Raw genomic sequence first — 13,539 nt, 5'->3', positions numbered from 1 at the left:
CGTAGACTTATGCGAATACGAGTACGACTTCGGAAGAAGACGAAATTATCAAAAAAGAGCGTGAAATACTCGAAATACTCGAGCTGGAGGAACAAAGACACTATGAGACTGAATCGAAGAACGAGTATAATAATTTAGGGGAAAAGCTCGTGCAAAGATTGCAAGAATTGGAACGTCAAAAAACCGAACCTTGTTGGAGTCGTGAACAAGAACTTTTGAACAATCAACGTAATCTCGCGAATCAACAAAATTACATAAAATACGAGGTACTATCTTAAAATGAAAATGTTTTCAGTGTATGGTAGATTTCTGAGCCCATGTAAATCATTTTCGGATTTTTTTTACCCGTAGGAACCGCCAATGAACAATGAAAAAGTACAATACAACGGTACAGAAAACGTAGTACAACACGAGGTGATCGAACCAAACGACTCAGCTTTGCTGCAACAGCAATGGGCTAGAAGATCTCTACAGGATATTACTCAACAACCGGAAATAACTCCTTCCGTTAACGTCGAGTATACCAAACCTCGCGTCGCTTACAGGAACTCGATGCCGAATATTCAACAAGAATTGACGGTCTCGAATCATTATCATAGAGTTCCACCGCCGATTCCGCCCAATAAACCGAGTGCCCATTTCAGAGAACCTGCTGTCGTCAGCAAGTGAGTCTTCACGTTTCATAACGTAGTTGAATTTTCAAACCGAAATTCAAATATGCCAACTTATCTTTTTTTGTCAATTCTGCAGGGCGTCGAGTCCTCAACAAATGTCCAAACAAACTTTACAAGCTTTAAGCGCTGTGCCACGTTCCAAGATAGTAGCTACTGATTCTTGGGTACTCTCAAAAAAGAAACCCAGACAAGAAGCGTACAATTACCAGCATTGGCTCATTCAGGTGAATATTCCTCTCGAATTATTCGGTGAACTAATACGGTTATGACGAGATTAACAAACTTGACAAATTATCAAACTTTTTTGTTGTTGTTGTCTTTCTAGGAAGCGGAGCATAGAAGAATTACCGAATACCAGCAAAGGCACCGGAATGATAACCCTGTACACAGCAATTATGTAAATACCCATTGCGATTACGTTGAACAAAATGCCATTTCGAATGGCGACAATCGCTCTCACCAAAATCGTTCGTTATATGCTCATCCGCAAATGTTACCGTATCGTAATGTCGATCAATATCACGATAAAAATTACAATAAGCCTCAAAATAACAAACCATTACCAGACTCGGTCATTCAGACGCTCACTCAAAGAGTACAAAATCGCTTTGCCATCGCTGATGGCAATAAACCAAGAAGGTAAGAATACAATATGTACAAGAACTGACAAATAAAAATAAAAGCAGCGTTTTGTTCCAAAAAAAAATTTCTCGGTAAATATTGCAATTGAGCCCTAAACGAGGTACCGAAATTCATCTTGGGCTTTTTTTTTGGAACCAGATCGTCCCATCTCATAATTATTATACTCCGCATTATAGATTTTAATTTGAACAATCTGTTTTTTGCAGACGTGATAATTTTGTTAGTAGTAATCAGCAAGAAAAAATGCTGAGCGTTAGTGGGAAGAAGAAATGTTCTCATTGTGGCGATGAATTAGGTAGGTGTTCTCTTATTCAACAGATTTAATTTTTGTTGGCTTATGAGACTTAAGTCGATACAATAAATGGAATTGAATGTGTATTTATCATTAGGAAGAGGAGCTGCTATGATAATTGAAAGTTTAAGGCTGTTTTATCATATCGATTGTTTTAAATGTTGCGTCTGCTGCGTTCAACTTGGAGATGGTTTAATGGGTACCGATGTTCGAGTAAGGAACGATAAACTCCATTGCCATAGTTGTTACTCAAACGACGAAGGTAATAAGCTATGCTCTTTCTAATAAAAAAATACCCTTATTTTCTACATTACGAAATAAAAATACCCATTACCTACAGATACTTGAAAATACCGTTTTGTTTGCAGGACTGAAGTTTAGCTGTGTATAAATACCTACTCAGTGAGCTGCAAAAATCGTCGCATAAATGTATATGTTTTTTTTAAAAATGTTTTGTTAATAAATTATTTTATCGTTTTTTTCTCCTCAAATTAGATAGTTGTATAAATCTACCTACATTTGTATAAAAAAAGAAGTGAATTAAGAAAAATGAATTTTTCGCAGTATTAAATATAACTATGTATATTGTTTTGTATTTTATTCTATATGATTGTTTTTGAAAAAAACTGTTGTTGTATTATTTTTATTATTGAAAACAGCGTATGTATTATTTTATTATCGCGTGTGCCTTATTACACCTTTATATTATGTCATTAAAAAAATTTTGTGAAATAAATTGTTTCTCGTTCTAACGTACAGTGATTTATGTTTATGATCAATTAATCTGACGCCTTGCGAGCTAATAACGTGCAAGTTATGTATATTGGCCTATTTGTAGAAAAAACACTACCATCTCTATTTCTAGATAAAAGAGAAAACGTTTACCGATGATGGCTGCTCTTTTATTTTTTTTTGCTGTAGGAAGCGTAATTACCACCATAAGACGTTTGGCTATTTGCCCACGTCTAGACCATACCAAACGCCTACAGAATGTGTACGAATGACGATATGAAATATGGAAACGTTATTTTAAAAAAAAATGTTTCCGAGTTGATACAATGTAGTGAAAGGGTTTAGTTATGTGAAATGGAACGTTGCGAAGAAGATGATCAGTCGGATTGCAGGTTAGATTGGTTTAAATTACGATCATTTTATTTATTTAACATTCGCTACTTCTTATTAAATAATCTACCTTAACGTAAATAGTACGGTTTACGTGCGTACAACACGTGAAGAATATTCAGAAACCGTTAGTCATAGCGTGTCTCCTAGAAGCGTTCATCCTGATGAAGCGGCATCGTCATCTGCGGCACCTGCTGCTCTCAAGTTAACTGGACCTGTTTACAAGGGGTTCAAACATTACGGTCCTAGGGTGCGATTACATTGTCGAACTGGATATAGCTTGGTTATATTACCTAATGGTATCGTTACGACAGATCAATACGCTAATAATCAAGCAGGTATCTAGGCCTATATTGTGTTGGGTTTTTGTTTTGATTGCAAAATTATGGCCGATAGAAGATCATAGGTGGTCAGATTTTTTAAAATAAATTTTTATGATCTTTATAGGCGTGCTCGAGTTCAGTTCGGCTGGTATCGGTGAAGTACGAATTAGAGGTGTCCAAGCTAATTTGTACTTAGCTATGAATGAAAATGGCAATTTATACGGTGAAGTAATTACCCCTGTACATACCTATTTTTCTTCAATGTTTTTCACTAAACTACTGCTTCAATATATACCTACTTATGTGTAAATCAATGATAACAATCGAGTGTTTTTTTCGTAGGAAAATCCTCGTGATTACGCAACCGTATTTGTTGAAGGTATATATGGCCAATATAACACTTATTTATCTCAAAAATATGCCCATAACGGATGGTATGTGGGTATCAAGAAAAATGGAATCATTAAACGAGGACCATTAACGCAATGGGGCCAAAAAGCCATTCAATTTTTACCGCTTCGAGACGAGATTAAAAATTAATTTCCAGTAGGTAGGTAATAACATAATATAGTCCTATAAGTATCTGTAAACATTACCAAACTCAATTTGTCGGTTTTCGTATTCCAGAGGAACAAAAAAGGCTTAGCACACAAGTTGGCAAAGTCTTTAGTCTCAATTTTTATATTTTTAAAACTTTTCACCAATACCACTGCACCTTGTACTTAAGTTATGAAACCCCAAAGCATCATCAAAACAACAGTTCGAATTGGGAAATAAAATCAAATTACCTACTTATGTCCAGTAGGTACCTAGTGAAACACTATTTAACCTTTCAATGCTCTAAAAAAGCTCAAAGTATTCCCCCAAAGGAATATTTATCGTCCCAAAACACAGCATTTAAGTAATTTTTTTGACATCTTCGAGATCTCGCAAGGAAAAACGATCACATTACGACAAAATTGCAATAAAACCGGGTCAAACATCGTGATGTTTTTGATTTTTAAATTTTTGAAATTGTGGCTGAAGTATAAAAATTTATACCTACCTCATTATCGTTTCTATGTAACACCAAAATTCTCTAATAGATAAAATTTTCATTTTGGAAGACTACTGGAGTTCCGTGGAAAATTGCATGAATTCAAATTAAATTGATTGCTTTAAGAATTTATTATTGGAACTCGGTTTTGAAAATTTGATAATTTTTGAATTTTCACATTTACGTAGACCTGAGACGCACAAGACGTATACGTAGATATCATTTTCCTCTCCAAATTACAAAACTATTTTCTACAAATTTTCAAAATTTTCAAATTTAGTAGAAGGAATTTGGAAAGTTTTCATGTGATAAAATTTGATAGCGAATTTCTATCAAAATTAAAGACGTTAAAATGCTTTGAAAATCTGAAGTCAGGCTAGTCAGGCTAAAGTTAAAAATACATTTTTTGCAATCTGTTTTAACTAGGTAAGTAAGTATGTCTACTGCAAGATGGAAAAATCACTTTCAATTAATCTGCAACATTCGGGAAGTTACATATGTAACTTGAAAAATCAACATAAAAATTGTAGCTTGGCCCCTTCAATTTTCACCATTGGCAAATCACTTCGCATTAATGTAGCTCGAGCAGTATTTTCCGCCGAAATATTTGACATCCCCGCAAAGTCCGGTGTCAATCCACTAGTGCAAACTCTGATCGTGAGACACAGGATATGAGCTTTTTTTGTTCCTTTTGGTAAAACCATTAAAACTTTCACTTTGGAATAAGAAAACGTTTATTTTTTTAATTTATGCATAATTTTCTACCCTGTTTTTCAATGAGTTACGCATAACATAGATTTAGATAGGTATTAGATACGCTGATTTTACATTTTGATGTGCATTTAAATGAAAGTTCATTGAAGTTTGCGGTTTTATGATTTCTCAATAAAGTTATTCTTTGTATTGTGTATTCTTCGCACGTGTTTACACAAGTTTAAAAATGAACGCTATTATGAGTAAGTACATAATAAGTAATTACACAAGTTGCATTAATTTTCACGGGTAGAAATCTATTTTGTGCGCAAAGATTGAAATATCCGCTTAACTGAAAAAAAAAACTTCATCACGTTGAGAAAAAAATTTAATAGTTTACAAAATAAATAGGTATCTATATTTTCAATATTACAACAATTTTACAAGATGATAAAAACATCCTGCACAAAAAGTAGCCCAACACGCATCGTACATAAATCGAATAATAGGCACCTTTCTAGTACATCAAAATTGCAATCAAATTACCTATAATGTGATACAATTTGAAATTACTTTCGCATCATTCGAACCAAATTAATCGATAGTAAGTAAGTATAAATAATTCGGCGTAAAAATAAATAAAATAAACAAACGTGAATACAAAAGCTACATTACATTAGATTATACAATATAGTAATTGTAACCTCTGAGGCGTATAAATGTTGAAGACATTTACAAAATAATCATCAGTTCTATAAAATGCGAGTTTATGAAAGCATTGGAACATAACATTTTGTGCAACAATATAAATAACAGAGACTAGAAATTCACTTGAATCATTCTACACGTAGATTTTGATTACTGCTTTCTCGTTGTAGGAAGCCTACGGGTTGAACTTCCATTTCATCAAAGTGAAGGCACGTAAGAAGTAAAAAATACACGGATTTTAAAAGAAAGTTGCGAAATCATAATACATAGATTATGAAGTAAATAGTGATACTGAGGTGTTGAAGTTTCAATGTACAGTGTACTAATATATGGCGACGCTTATTCTAACGAGATTAAAACTCGATTCAAGCATTTAAGTAAACTATGGCAATTCATCAACTTCATTTCTTCTTCGGTTTAGGAGAAGTAGACTGGAAAACACTGGACGCTGACATTAAATTTTCAATGTATTGTCCAAGCACTTGATTTTCTGACCGTAATTTCAGGGTTTCATCTTTAACACTATCAACCCTGTGTGATAAATCTGTGAACAAGTAATCATGTGATAAAACACAGCATAACGAATGATTTCCTCTGAAGTAGAAACTTAAATAATTACCGTCTAATGTGTTTTGTAATTCCAATACTTGCGTTATTAAACGTGCTTTTTCTTCGAGTTCATCTGGGCTAATATCGGAATCGAAATCTAAACGAAAATTACCAACAATTTTAATACCGCGTTTCAAATTATGCATAACAGGATCAATTATGATAGATTATCTCACTGTTACGACTCGGACTGCTACTTTCGTTAGTGAAAGTTGACGGTATGGAATCTATGCTGTGATTTCTTTGCAAGATATCGGAGCTTTGAGAAATATCGTTATCATCTTGCACTACAACTAATTCAAAGAAAAAACAATATCATTATACATACAGAGACGATCAACTGAAATTGGCAAATTGAGATACGAAATACTCACGTTGTGGGTCATCATCTACGAGAGGTATGCTGTTCATTTCTTCTTGAGTAATTGTTTTAGAGGTATCCATGTTGTTAGCTACTGAAGTAAACTAATTACCTAGATAAGAAAGTAACTTTTTACAAAATCACCGATGTGCTTAGCCTAGAATCAAATTCGAAGGGGTATTTTTCCACTGTTTACAAGTGCACATGAATGGAATTTTCTGAGACAGCGAACAATTCTATATAATTACTGCACTTTTCACTTCTTTTCAATTATGAAAATCAACATTTTTAAACATAACTACGAAATTTTCCAGTTGACGTCAACTAACTGAACAAAATGTCAACATTTTAGACGAAAGTGATAAAAAAAATTGATAAACTTTTGTTTACAAAATAATGCGAAAGTTGAAGCTTGAAAGTTTTTTCAACTCTATTGATCTCTATGAATTGTACGAATATAATTCAATACGATAATGAATCAAGAATTTATTTGTTTTTTTTTCTTGAATTCCAAATTTTGCTTTGCTTTTATCTCTCATTGTGAATATTTTCTAAAAAATTTAAATTGTTTTCACATTTTTCTTCAACTTTGATTCCATAAAAGTGTCAATAAACGCAAATATTTTCAAAACCGTATCGCTGTAAAGAAACATTACTCTAATTGGTTCACATTGGTATGAGCTATAGACAGTAAAGGGAAGACTTCGCACTAGCGTTATAAAAATGTACATTTTCCGTGCGCAAGGTTTTCGTAATCGCGAAGTTGCATGCGCGAGCGCTCTCTATAATTCACAGCGCGAGAAATGTACGAACTACGTAGATTCAAGAGCATCGCTATAGAATCGCGAAGTTACATGCGCGGCGCTCTCTACAAATTCTTCAAAACCTGGCGTCCGAAACGCGACTGGTTTTGATTAGTCCCGCTTTGAGTGCGTAGTCTTCCCTTTACTGTCTATAGTATGAGCTCAAAAAAATGATATCAAACAATGCAAGTTCTTCTCTGTGTTTTGATATCTTTTATTCTTGTTCTTCTTGCTCTTGGTCAAATGGATTAGAAATCAGCTAATCCTCCCTTGCACTCTTCTTCTACTGCGTTTTATTCTTCGTTTTCTTTGTTGTTTGTTTTTGAGGATAGGATAAAGTTATAACAAGTTGAAGAACATAGGAAAGTGCACTAATGAATTGTTACAATCAATGATTTCTAATTCGCGATTGCATGTTTTGCAATCTTGTACGTTCATTCAAGTGTTTAAAATCAGTATGTAAAGTGTTTTTTGGGAAAATGTGTTTGTGCAATTTCTCTGTTATTCATCAACACGGAGTTCTATCATTAGAGTAACGTATTTAATTCTCATTCAAGATTGAAGTATCGTTTTAATGCTAATGTTGATAAATTCATCGATACGATGGCGGACTTCGATGCTATTTATGAAGAAGAGCTTGAAAACGAAATGCCTCCAGAGGAGTCTTTTATGATAATGACACCAGATCCTATAGTTGTCAGAGGAGCAGGAAACATGACAGTGTAAGTTGCTGCGTAGTTAAATACATAAACGTAGAACTTATTTATATTCGTGATTCACGCTATCATATTTTTCTACAATTCTTATTCCTCAAAACTCGTCCGTTTCTGTTGGCTCTGGCTGATATAAATACTTGTCAATCGTCTTGACTTTATCCACTGATAAACCAATCAAATCGTTCATATCTGAATTGTTAATTTACATATTACTCGAGTGATTACGATAAATCATGTCAACAGATTTGGATTGAGCAATCGATTTGACACTGAATTTCCCAATGGTCTCGTATCTCGTGTAGCTCCTGAGGAGTATTCGGCAACGATAGGACGAATAAATTCAGTACTCAAGAAAACCCTACCAGTTAACGCTAAATGGTTATTTTGCGGATGTGTGTGCTGTTGTTGTACTCTTGGATGTTCTTTATGGCCTGTAGTATGTTTGAGCAAAAGGGTAAATACGATGACACTTTTAAAAGTATCAAGTTGAGCGCACGTAAACGATATAACCTTCAATTGTTATGATATTTCATTTTTGCAGACGCAGCATTCGCTGAATAAACTTTTAGACTGGGAAAATAGTCATTTATATCATAAGCTAGGATTACACTGGAGATTGGCTAAACAGCGTTGTGATTCGTCTTCCATGATGGAATATGTGAGTAATTTATAAAATGATTAATCAAACTCATTAAATTGAAACGTTCTATAACCTCTAATATTCGTTTTCAGGTTTTATTAGTCGAGTTCATCCCGAAAATTCCCATTTACCGACCAGATTAGTCGAAATGTGAAAAATTTATTAGATTATATTCTAGTGTTATGAAATGGTACTGGAATATGTATTTAAAATACAGCTCAAATTTACGAATAATTATGATAAGTGACTTGCCATTTTTATATTTTTAGTCTGACTTTAAATGTGTAACTATGTGCTTCTTGTTTATTTTGGATGCTTTTGAAGGAAAAATTTCACTGTATACGTAGTCTCCATATCAATTTCTTCACTTTGAATTGTTGTTCTTTTTTTAACGTGTAAATAACATAGTACTTGATGTTTGAAACATGTGTTGTATGTATAAAATTAAGGCTATTGATGAGCCTTATAATACCTCGTGTAAATAATCGTATTGCTGCAATATGATTCGATGAAACGTATTTTTAATTTTGGATGTAATTTGTATTCGTTAATTTTTTTTTTTTTGAGATAATTATGTCGTATGCAGTCTTATTAAATGTTTTTTCTCCTGGAAACTAACCTACTCTGATCTTTTTAAATGCTGTTAATACGATATCGCGAAACAGAAGAAAAAAATCGTACAACGTCCATTGAATTTGTTAATTTTATTCCTGTTAAAGCATATTGTGATATAAAAATAGAAAGTACTTAATTATTCTACTTTGTAGCTTTGTATGTGTGTATAGTTTTTAATAATTATCTCATTGCTGCGATAATATTACAATTAAATGTGAGCAAAATTTCTAACGAGTTTATTTATTAATTTATTTACGAATCTCAAGACCTCTGATGTGAAAAATAATTTATTTTGTAAAGAAATAGTACATGAATGAAGAATAAAAATACAAATTTAAAAGGTAGAACTTGATAATAAATAAATCAATATCACAAGTTGATCAAACCCTGTAAAATACGTAAACGTAAGCTGCTCGTAATGAGATTACGGCGGCTTTTATGCAGATAGTTCGATATTTAGAAAAAAGATAAAAATATAGAAAATGTATAATGAAAGATTAAAAAATACATCACACATTGTCGCGCATATTGAATACACGCTTTAAATGGCTAAATGTGTAAAAATTAAACTTAATTATCACCGTGGGTGCGGAAACTTTCACTCTGAGTAAATCTGCAGGATCAAAGTAAAACACAGCGATTTCAACGGTGAAATACACTGCTGAATACGACCCGTAGATATGATATGTTAAAACGTATAGTTGTTCACTTTCAAAGGTCAACGTATAAATTATTACAAATCAAAATTGAAAAAAGATTCGTATACACGAGTGAAAAAAAATAGCTAAAATACAATTTCGATGAATAGTACACACTGAGGGTCTTAAATCTAGGGTAAATTAGGTCTACTTTTGGTAAAGGTAATTCCACTTTTGCATCATTAATCCAACAAATATTCAGCGGCATATGTTACTGGGAACTGGCCCTGCTTACCATTGCATTCGCCATACAACCAATTCTCATCGACCTTTCCAATTACTCGTATTAAATCACCTTCCTGCAGCAACGAAGAACAAAAACACCTTTGTTAGCTGAGAATAAACAGTTTCAAAAAACATGAACCCTATTTTATACGAAAATTTAGAAACTTCAAATATGTACATGTAAAATTGTGAACAAGATACAAAACAGATACCTATTTGAGAGAACAATCTGTAATGTTTGCATATTTCAGTATTTAATGGTAAAGAGTATCAGAATAATTCATCTTCAAATTCGACTTTTCAGAAAAATGACCTCGCATACTCGAGTATTTAATGGCAAATAGCATCAAAAAATTATTCATCTTCAAAATTCTACCTTCCAGAAAAATAATAGCTACCTAATCGATAAAGTGAGAAAAAATCGAATTATATAATAATTTACCCAAGGGAAATAATTCTGATGTTTGTTAAACACACTAGTTATTTTGAAAAACGATTCAAGGTCTCAAATTTTTTAATGAAAATGTTAATATTGCCGTTGGTAACATTGGTAAATTATCTTTAAAGCACAACTTCAGTTGAATTTACGAAAACCATTTTCCAGGCCTACCTCGATCCTTTTTTATTCAGGTCAAGTTCACTTATAAAAAGAAACAAGGTATATTTTGACGTTATTTTCAGAATTAATAGCATTTTTACATATAATGCAAATTTACTATTGAATAAGGAATATTTTATTCTGCAAATATTTTACAATGTTGGAAATTTTCCATTCTATTCGATTAGTTTTGATTCGATAATTGATTGTTGGAAATGTACGAACAACACGACCGAAGAAACATTTGAATTACTCAACCTTTGATATTTTTTATGAACAAATGAAACACAATGAAATAAAGGAACGAAAAATAAAACATGGATTTCGAACAAAAAATTTGTATCACGATGATCTGACAAATATCAATGAAAAATACTGAATTACTGATACGAAATATCAGGTTAACTCACTTTCAAGTCCAAATCATCCCACGACTGAGCATGATAATTGAACAGTGTTATCATTTTGGTATCGCCGCCGTAACTGATTTCGCCTTCTTTAGGCGGAGAAATGATTACTTTGACAAAACATACTGGAAAAATACCACTCTTTCCATCAATGTCTCCTTCGAGCCATTCTTCGTTGACAAATCGTTTTAATATTATCTTATCGTTTTCCTGTAAAATAGGAAGCGTTTAATGACGATTCGGTATTCATTAATGAATATCAAAAAACAATCGTAAATAATAAATTACTTTGAATGATAAATCTTCGACGTGGTCACCGGTATAATCGAATAACGCGATACAATGGGGAATTTGTGATTTGTCCGGAGCTTTCTATTAAAGACATTATTACAACGCATAATTTAAAAAATTTTCGTTAACACATAACCTCATCAAACAATATTCTATCGAATAAGTATTAATTCTCATACTTACGAAAGATTTCGTTGGACGTGGTGGTATTGGTGGACCATTAGCTAATAAATCAAACGCTTCAGGAGGAGGAGGAGGTGGCGGGATGGAAGGCATTGGAGGAGATCCGCTAGCGAAATCGTTGCTCGGGGATGGAGGTGGTTTTCTACTTTTGATTGGAATCGCCGGTCGTATTACCGTCGGCTTGAAATTAGAAGAGGAGGAGAAATTTACCAATTTTCTAGTTTTAGGATCATCATTACTAATATCAAATTGATTTGCTGGTAATGGCGCAGATCTGCGCTGTGGTGAAAACGGATCGGATCTGCTATCTGACCACGGATCAGAACTACTCGGTGTACTTAAACGATCAAAATCGTCCTCGAATCCGCTCTCAACTTGAGAACTATTCCACCCGTTGTTGTAATCGTTTTGATTTTCATTTGAAGAAGGATCATCGCTATCGAAACTATCGACGCTGGAATCGTCGCTACTTGAACTGTGAAATTGAAGCATTTGTCATGAAAGTTTATCTTTTATCTCAGTACATACATACAATATAAGTGAAAAACTAACTCATTGTTGAAACCCGGTGATTGTGCAGGTGACTGTAAATCGATCAATGATCCGACCAAAGGATGCGATTTGTTTGGTGTCGCTCGCCAGCTAGATACGTGAACGTGAGGTTTCGAGCTATGATGTTTTTTTCGGGATTTAAACCCTGGAAGCTTTATTTTAATGCTCTACAATCGATTAAAATGTTATTATAGAGAGTTATCAGTAACAAATACTAGATACGCTAGTAATGACGTTATTTACTTGTGGTTTCTGTTGGGAATTAGCAACATTTGTCATAGGAGGAATTTTGGGTGGAGGTGGTCGCGGTGGAGGAGGTTTTTTTCTTCCTCCAAATATATCTGATGTAGAACGTGAACGTGGTACTGACTGATAAATGTATTTGTCGCTTCTAAAAAAAATACGACTTATCAGCAAAATACTGTAGATAATGTAATTTCGATAACAAGTTGAAATACTCACTTTCTCTCATTTTGAGCTTTACTTGGTGCCAAAGCAAAAGTAGTACTTTTTTTGAGATGGCCGTTCGTACCATCAACCTTCGGAGGCGGAGGCGCCGGACGGGTGGGTATTTTCAAACCTAAATTAGAAAAAAAAAGATTACTATCTGCTGGAAATGCCAAGTTATGAAACGCTATCCGTCCTTGTCAGACTAAAATAAGTGTGACGTATAACATATACGCCGCTCTCGAATTTGGGATGTGATGAAATTGATAAGGTTTCAAATCTACAAAAAAAGTCCTTTGAAACAAGGGCAATGCGTTCGTTTCCTCAAAAAACTGAATCAATTGGTGAAAAATGAAATTATTCAAGTATAGGAATCGGTAAGCCATATACATTATATTTTTTCAACGTATGTATGTAATCATAATCAGTGACAAGTTACATACAAACAAAGATTGCAGCAAACTTCTGCTAGCGAAAGCAAAAAATGGGTAAAATAACGAAGCGACTCGATATTTTTCATGATGTTCCACTATGTAAAAACATCAACTTACAAAAATAGAAAGTAATTAGTGATTAAGCTTGATTAGTAAATTACCTTCAGAGACATCGGAAGTCATTTACAGATTTATTATTTTTCGAACAATTTCAAAAAATGACTGCACTTTCTTTCAGACTAAATACGAATGTATTCCTACAGCAATATTATCACATAATAAACGTAATTATTTAGAAAATTAGAAGAACTTTTACATGATTGTCTCTGCTGCACAAAACGTAATCATTTTGCTAATCAAAATAAATTCAATGAAATGACGATTGAGATTGGAAGGAGGAAGCCTCTTCGTTCTTCACTTCACCCATACTTCACCATGACGTGAATGACGTCACATTCATGAACCTATCC

The 13,539-nt window shown here is 33.4% G+C and overlaps 5 protein-coding genes across 11 annotated transcripts in view; 3 read left to right on the top strand and 2 right to left on the bottom strand.

The window, feature by feature from the left end:
• smash (smallish) overlaps positions 1-2,364 on the top strand; it is a 125,910-nt gene extending 123,546 nt beyond the window's left edge. For 3 of the 4 annotated variants that reach the window (XM_065345931.1, XM_065345929.1, XM_065345930.1), the window contains 7 exons: positions 6-266; positions 352-665; positions 751-898; positions 1,000-1,313; positions 1,523-1,611; positions 1,706-1,870; positions 1,977-2,364. In XM_065345931.1, coding sequence (XP_065202003.1) covers positions 6-266; positions 352-665; positions 751-898; positions 1,000-1,313; positions 1,523-1,611; positions 1,706-1,870; positions 1,977-1,999 — 1,314 coding nt within the window. In that variant the 3' untranslated portion in view covers positions 2,000-2,364. Of the gene's footprint in view, positions 1-5; positions 267-351; positions 666-750; positions 899-999; positions 1,314-1,522; positions 1,612-1,705; positions 1,871-1,948 lie in introns of all 4 variants that reach the window. The other variant, XM_065345932.1, reaches the window with a different exon arrangement.
• A 219-nt stretch (positions 2,365-2,583) lies between these two features.
• LOC135832580 (fibroblast growth factor 1-like) lies at positions 2,584-4,997 on the top strand. 2 transcript variants are annotated; one of them, XM_065345920.1, is made up of 4 exons: positions 2,584-2,732; positions 2,815-3,068; positions 3,178-3,281; positions 3,396-4,997. In XM_065345920.1, the coding sequence occupies exons 1-4, from the start codon at positions 2,695-2,697 to the stop codon at positions 3,591-3,593; spliced, it is 594 nt and encodes a 197-aa protein (XP_065201992.1). In that variant the 5' UTR covers positions 2,584-2,694; the 3' UTR covers positions 3,594-4,997. The 2 variants fall into 2 exon arrangements, with proteins under 2 accessions (XP_065201992.1, XP_065201991.1); XM_065345919.1 differs by having other exon boundaries at positions 3,178-3,293.
• Positions 4,998-5,152: 155 nt separating this feature from the next.
• LOC135832583 (short coiled-coil protein B) lies at positions 5,153-6,832 on the bottom strand. Its single transcript, XM_065345928.1, has 4 exons — positions 6,474-6,832; positions 6,276-6,392; positions 6,110-6,196; positions 5,153-6,034 (listed from the first exon to the last, which is right to left on the bottom strand). The coding sequence occupies exons 1-4, from the start codon at positions 6,541-6,543 to the stop codon at positions 5,892-5,894; spliced, it is 417 nt and encodes a 138-aa protein (XP_065202000.1). The 5' UTR covers positions 6,544-6,832; the 3' UTR covers positions 5,153-5,891.
• Positions 6,363-9,465, top strand: LOC135832582 (cysteine-rich hydrophobic domain-containing protein 2). Of its 3 annotated transcripts, none has more exons than XM_065345925.1 (5): positions 6,363-6,497; positions 7,821-7,985; positions 8,223-8,433; positions 8,521-8,637; positions 8,712-9,465. In XM_065345925.1, the coding sequence occupies exons 2-5, from the start codon at positions 7,867-7,869 to the stop codon at positions 8,760-8,762; spliced, it is 498 nt and encodes a 165-aa protein (XP_065201997.1). In that variant the 5' UTR covers positions 6,363-6,497; positions 7,821-7,866; the 3' UTR covers positions 8,763-9,465. The 3 variants fall into 3 exon arrangements, with proteins under 3 accessions (XP_065201997.1, XP_065201996.1, XP_065201995.1); XM_065345924.1 differs by lacking the exon at positions 6,363-6,497 and adding an exon at positions 7,479-7,718; XM_065345923.1 differs by lacking the exon at positions 6,363-6,497 and having other exon boundaries at positions 7,479-7,985.
• A 40-nt stretch (positions 9,466-9,505) lies between these two features.
• l(3)05822 (lethal (3) 05822) lies at positions 9,506-13,456 on the bottom strand. The gene is made up of 8 exons (XM_065345918.1): positions 13,231-13,456; positions 12,651-12,768; positions 12,432-12,579; positions 12,189-12,355; positions 11,637-12,111; positions 11,451-11,534; positions 11,166-11,372; positions 9,506-10,231 (listed from the first exon to the last, which is right to left on the bottom strand). Exons 1-8 carry the CDS (start codon positions 13,250-13,252, stop codon positions 10,115-10,117), a joined length of 1,338 nt encoding a protein of 445 aa, XP_065201990.1. The 5' UTR covers positions 13,253-13,456; the 3' UTR covers positions 9,506-10,114.
• Between the last annotated feature and the right edge of the window lie 83 nt (positions 13,457-13,539).

The sequence above is a fragment of the Planococcus citri genome, chromosome 1 (assembly GCF_950023065.1).
Source record: "Planococcus citri chromosome 1, ihPlaCitr1.1, whole genome shotgun sequence".
Classification (NCBI taxonomy): Eukaryota; Metazoa; Arthropoda; class Insecta; order Hemiptera; family Pseudococcidae; genus Planococcus; species Planococcus citri.
Note: the sequence above shows the minus strand (reverse complement) of the source record. Positions and strands in the feature narration are given on the sequence as shown.

Bases quoted from the DNA above. Each gene is read 5' to 3' on its own strand.
- LOC135832582 (XM_065345925.1), top strand. From the start codon at position 7,867: ATGGCGGACTTCGATGCTATTTATGAAGAAGAGCTTGAAAACGAAATG. The intron at 8,434-8,520 runs GTAAATACGATG...TCATTTTTGCAG, and splicing joins TAGTATGTTTGAGCAAAAGG to ACGCAGCATTCGCTGAATAA. The intron at 8,638-8,711 runs GTGAGTAATTTA...ATTCGTTTTCAG, and splicing joins CGTCTTCCATGATGGAATAT to GTTTTATTAGTCGAGTTCAT.
- LOC135832583 (XM_065345928.1), bottom strand. From the start codon at position 6,543: ATGGATACCTCTAAAACAATTACTCAAGAAGAAATGAACAGCATACCT. The intron at 6,393-6,473 runs GTGAGTATTTCG...TCTTTGAATTAG, and splicing joins CGTAGATGATGACCCACAAC to TTGTAGTGCAAGATGATAAC. The intron at 6,035-6,109 runs GTAATTATTTAA...ACTTGTTCACAG, and splicing joins ATTACAAAACACATTAGACG to ATTTATCACACAGGGTTGAT.
- LOC135832580 (XM_065345919.1), top strand. From the start codon at position 2,695: ATGGAACGTTGCGAAGAAGATGATCAGTCGGATTGCAG. The intron at 2,733-2,814 runs GTTAGATTGGTT...TAACGTAAATAG, and splicing joins GATGATCAGTCGGATTGCAG to TACGGTTTACGTGCGTACAA. The intron at 3,294-3,395 runs GTACATACCTAT...TTTTTTTCGTAG, and splicing joins ACGGTGAAGTAATTACCCCT to GAAAATCCTCGTGATTACGC.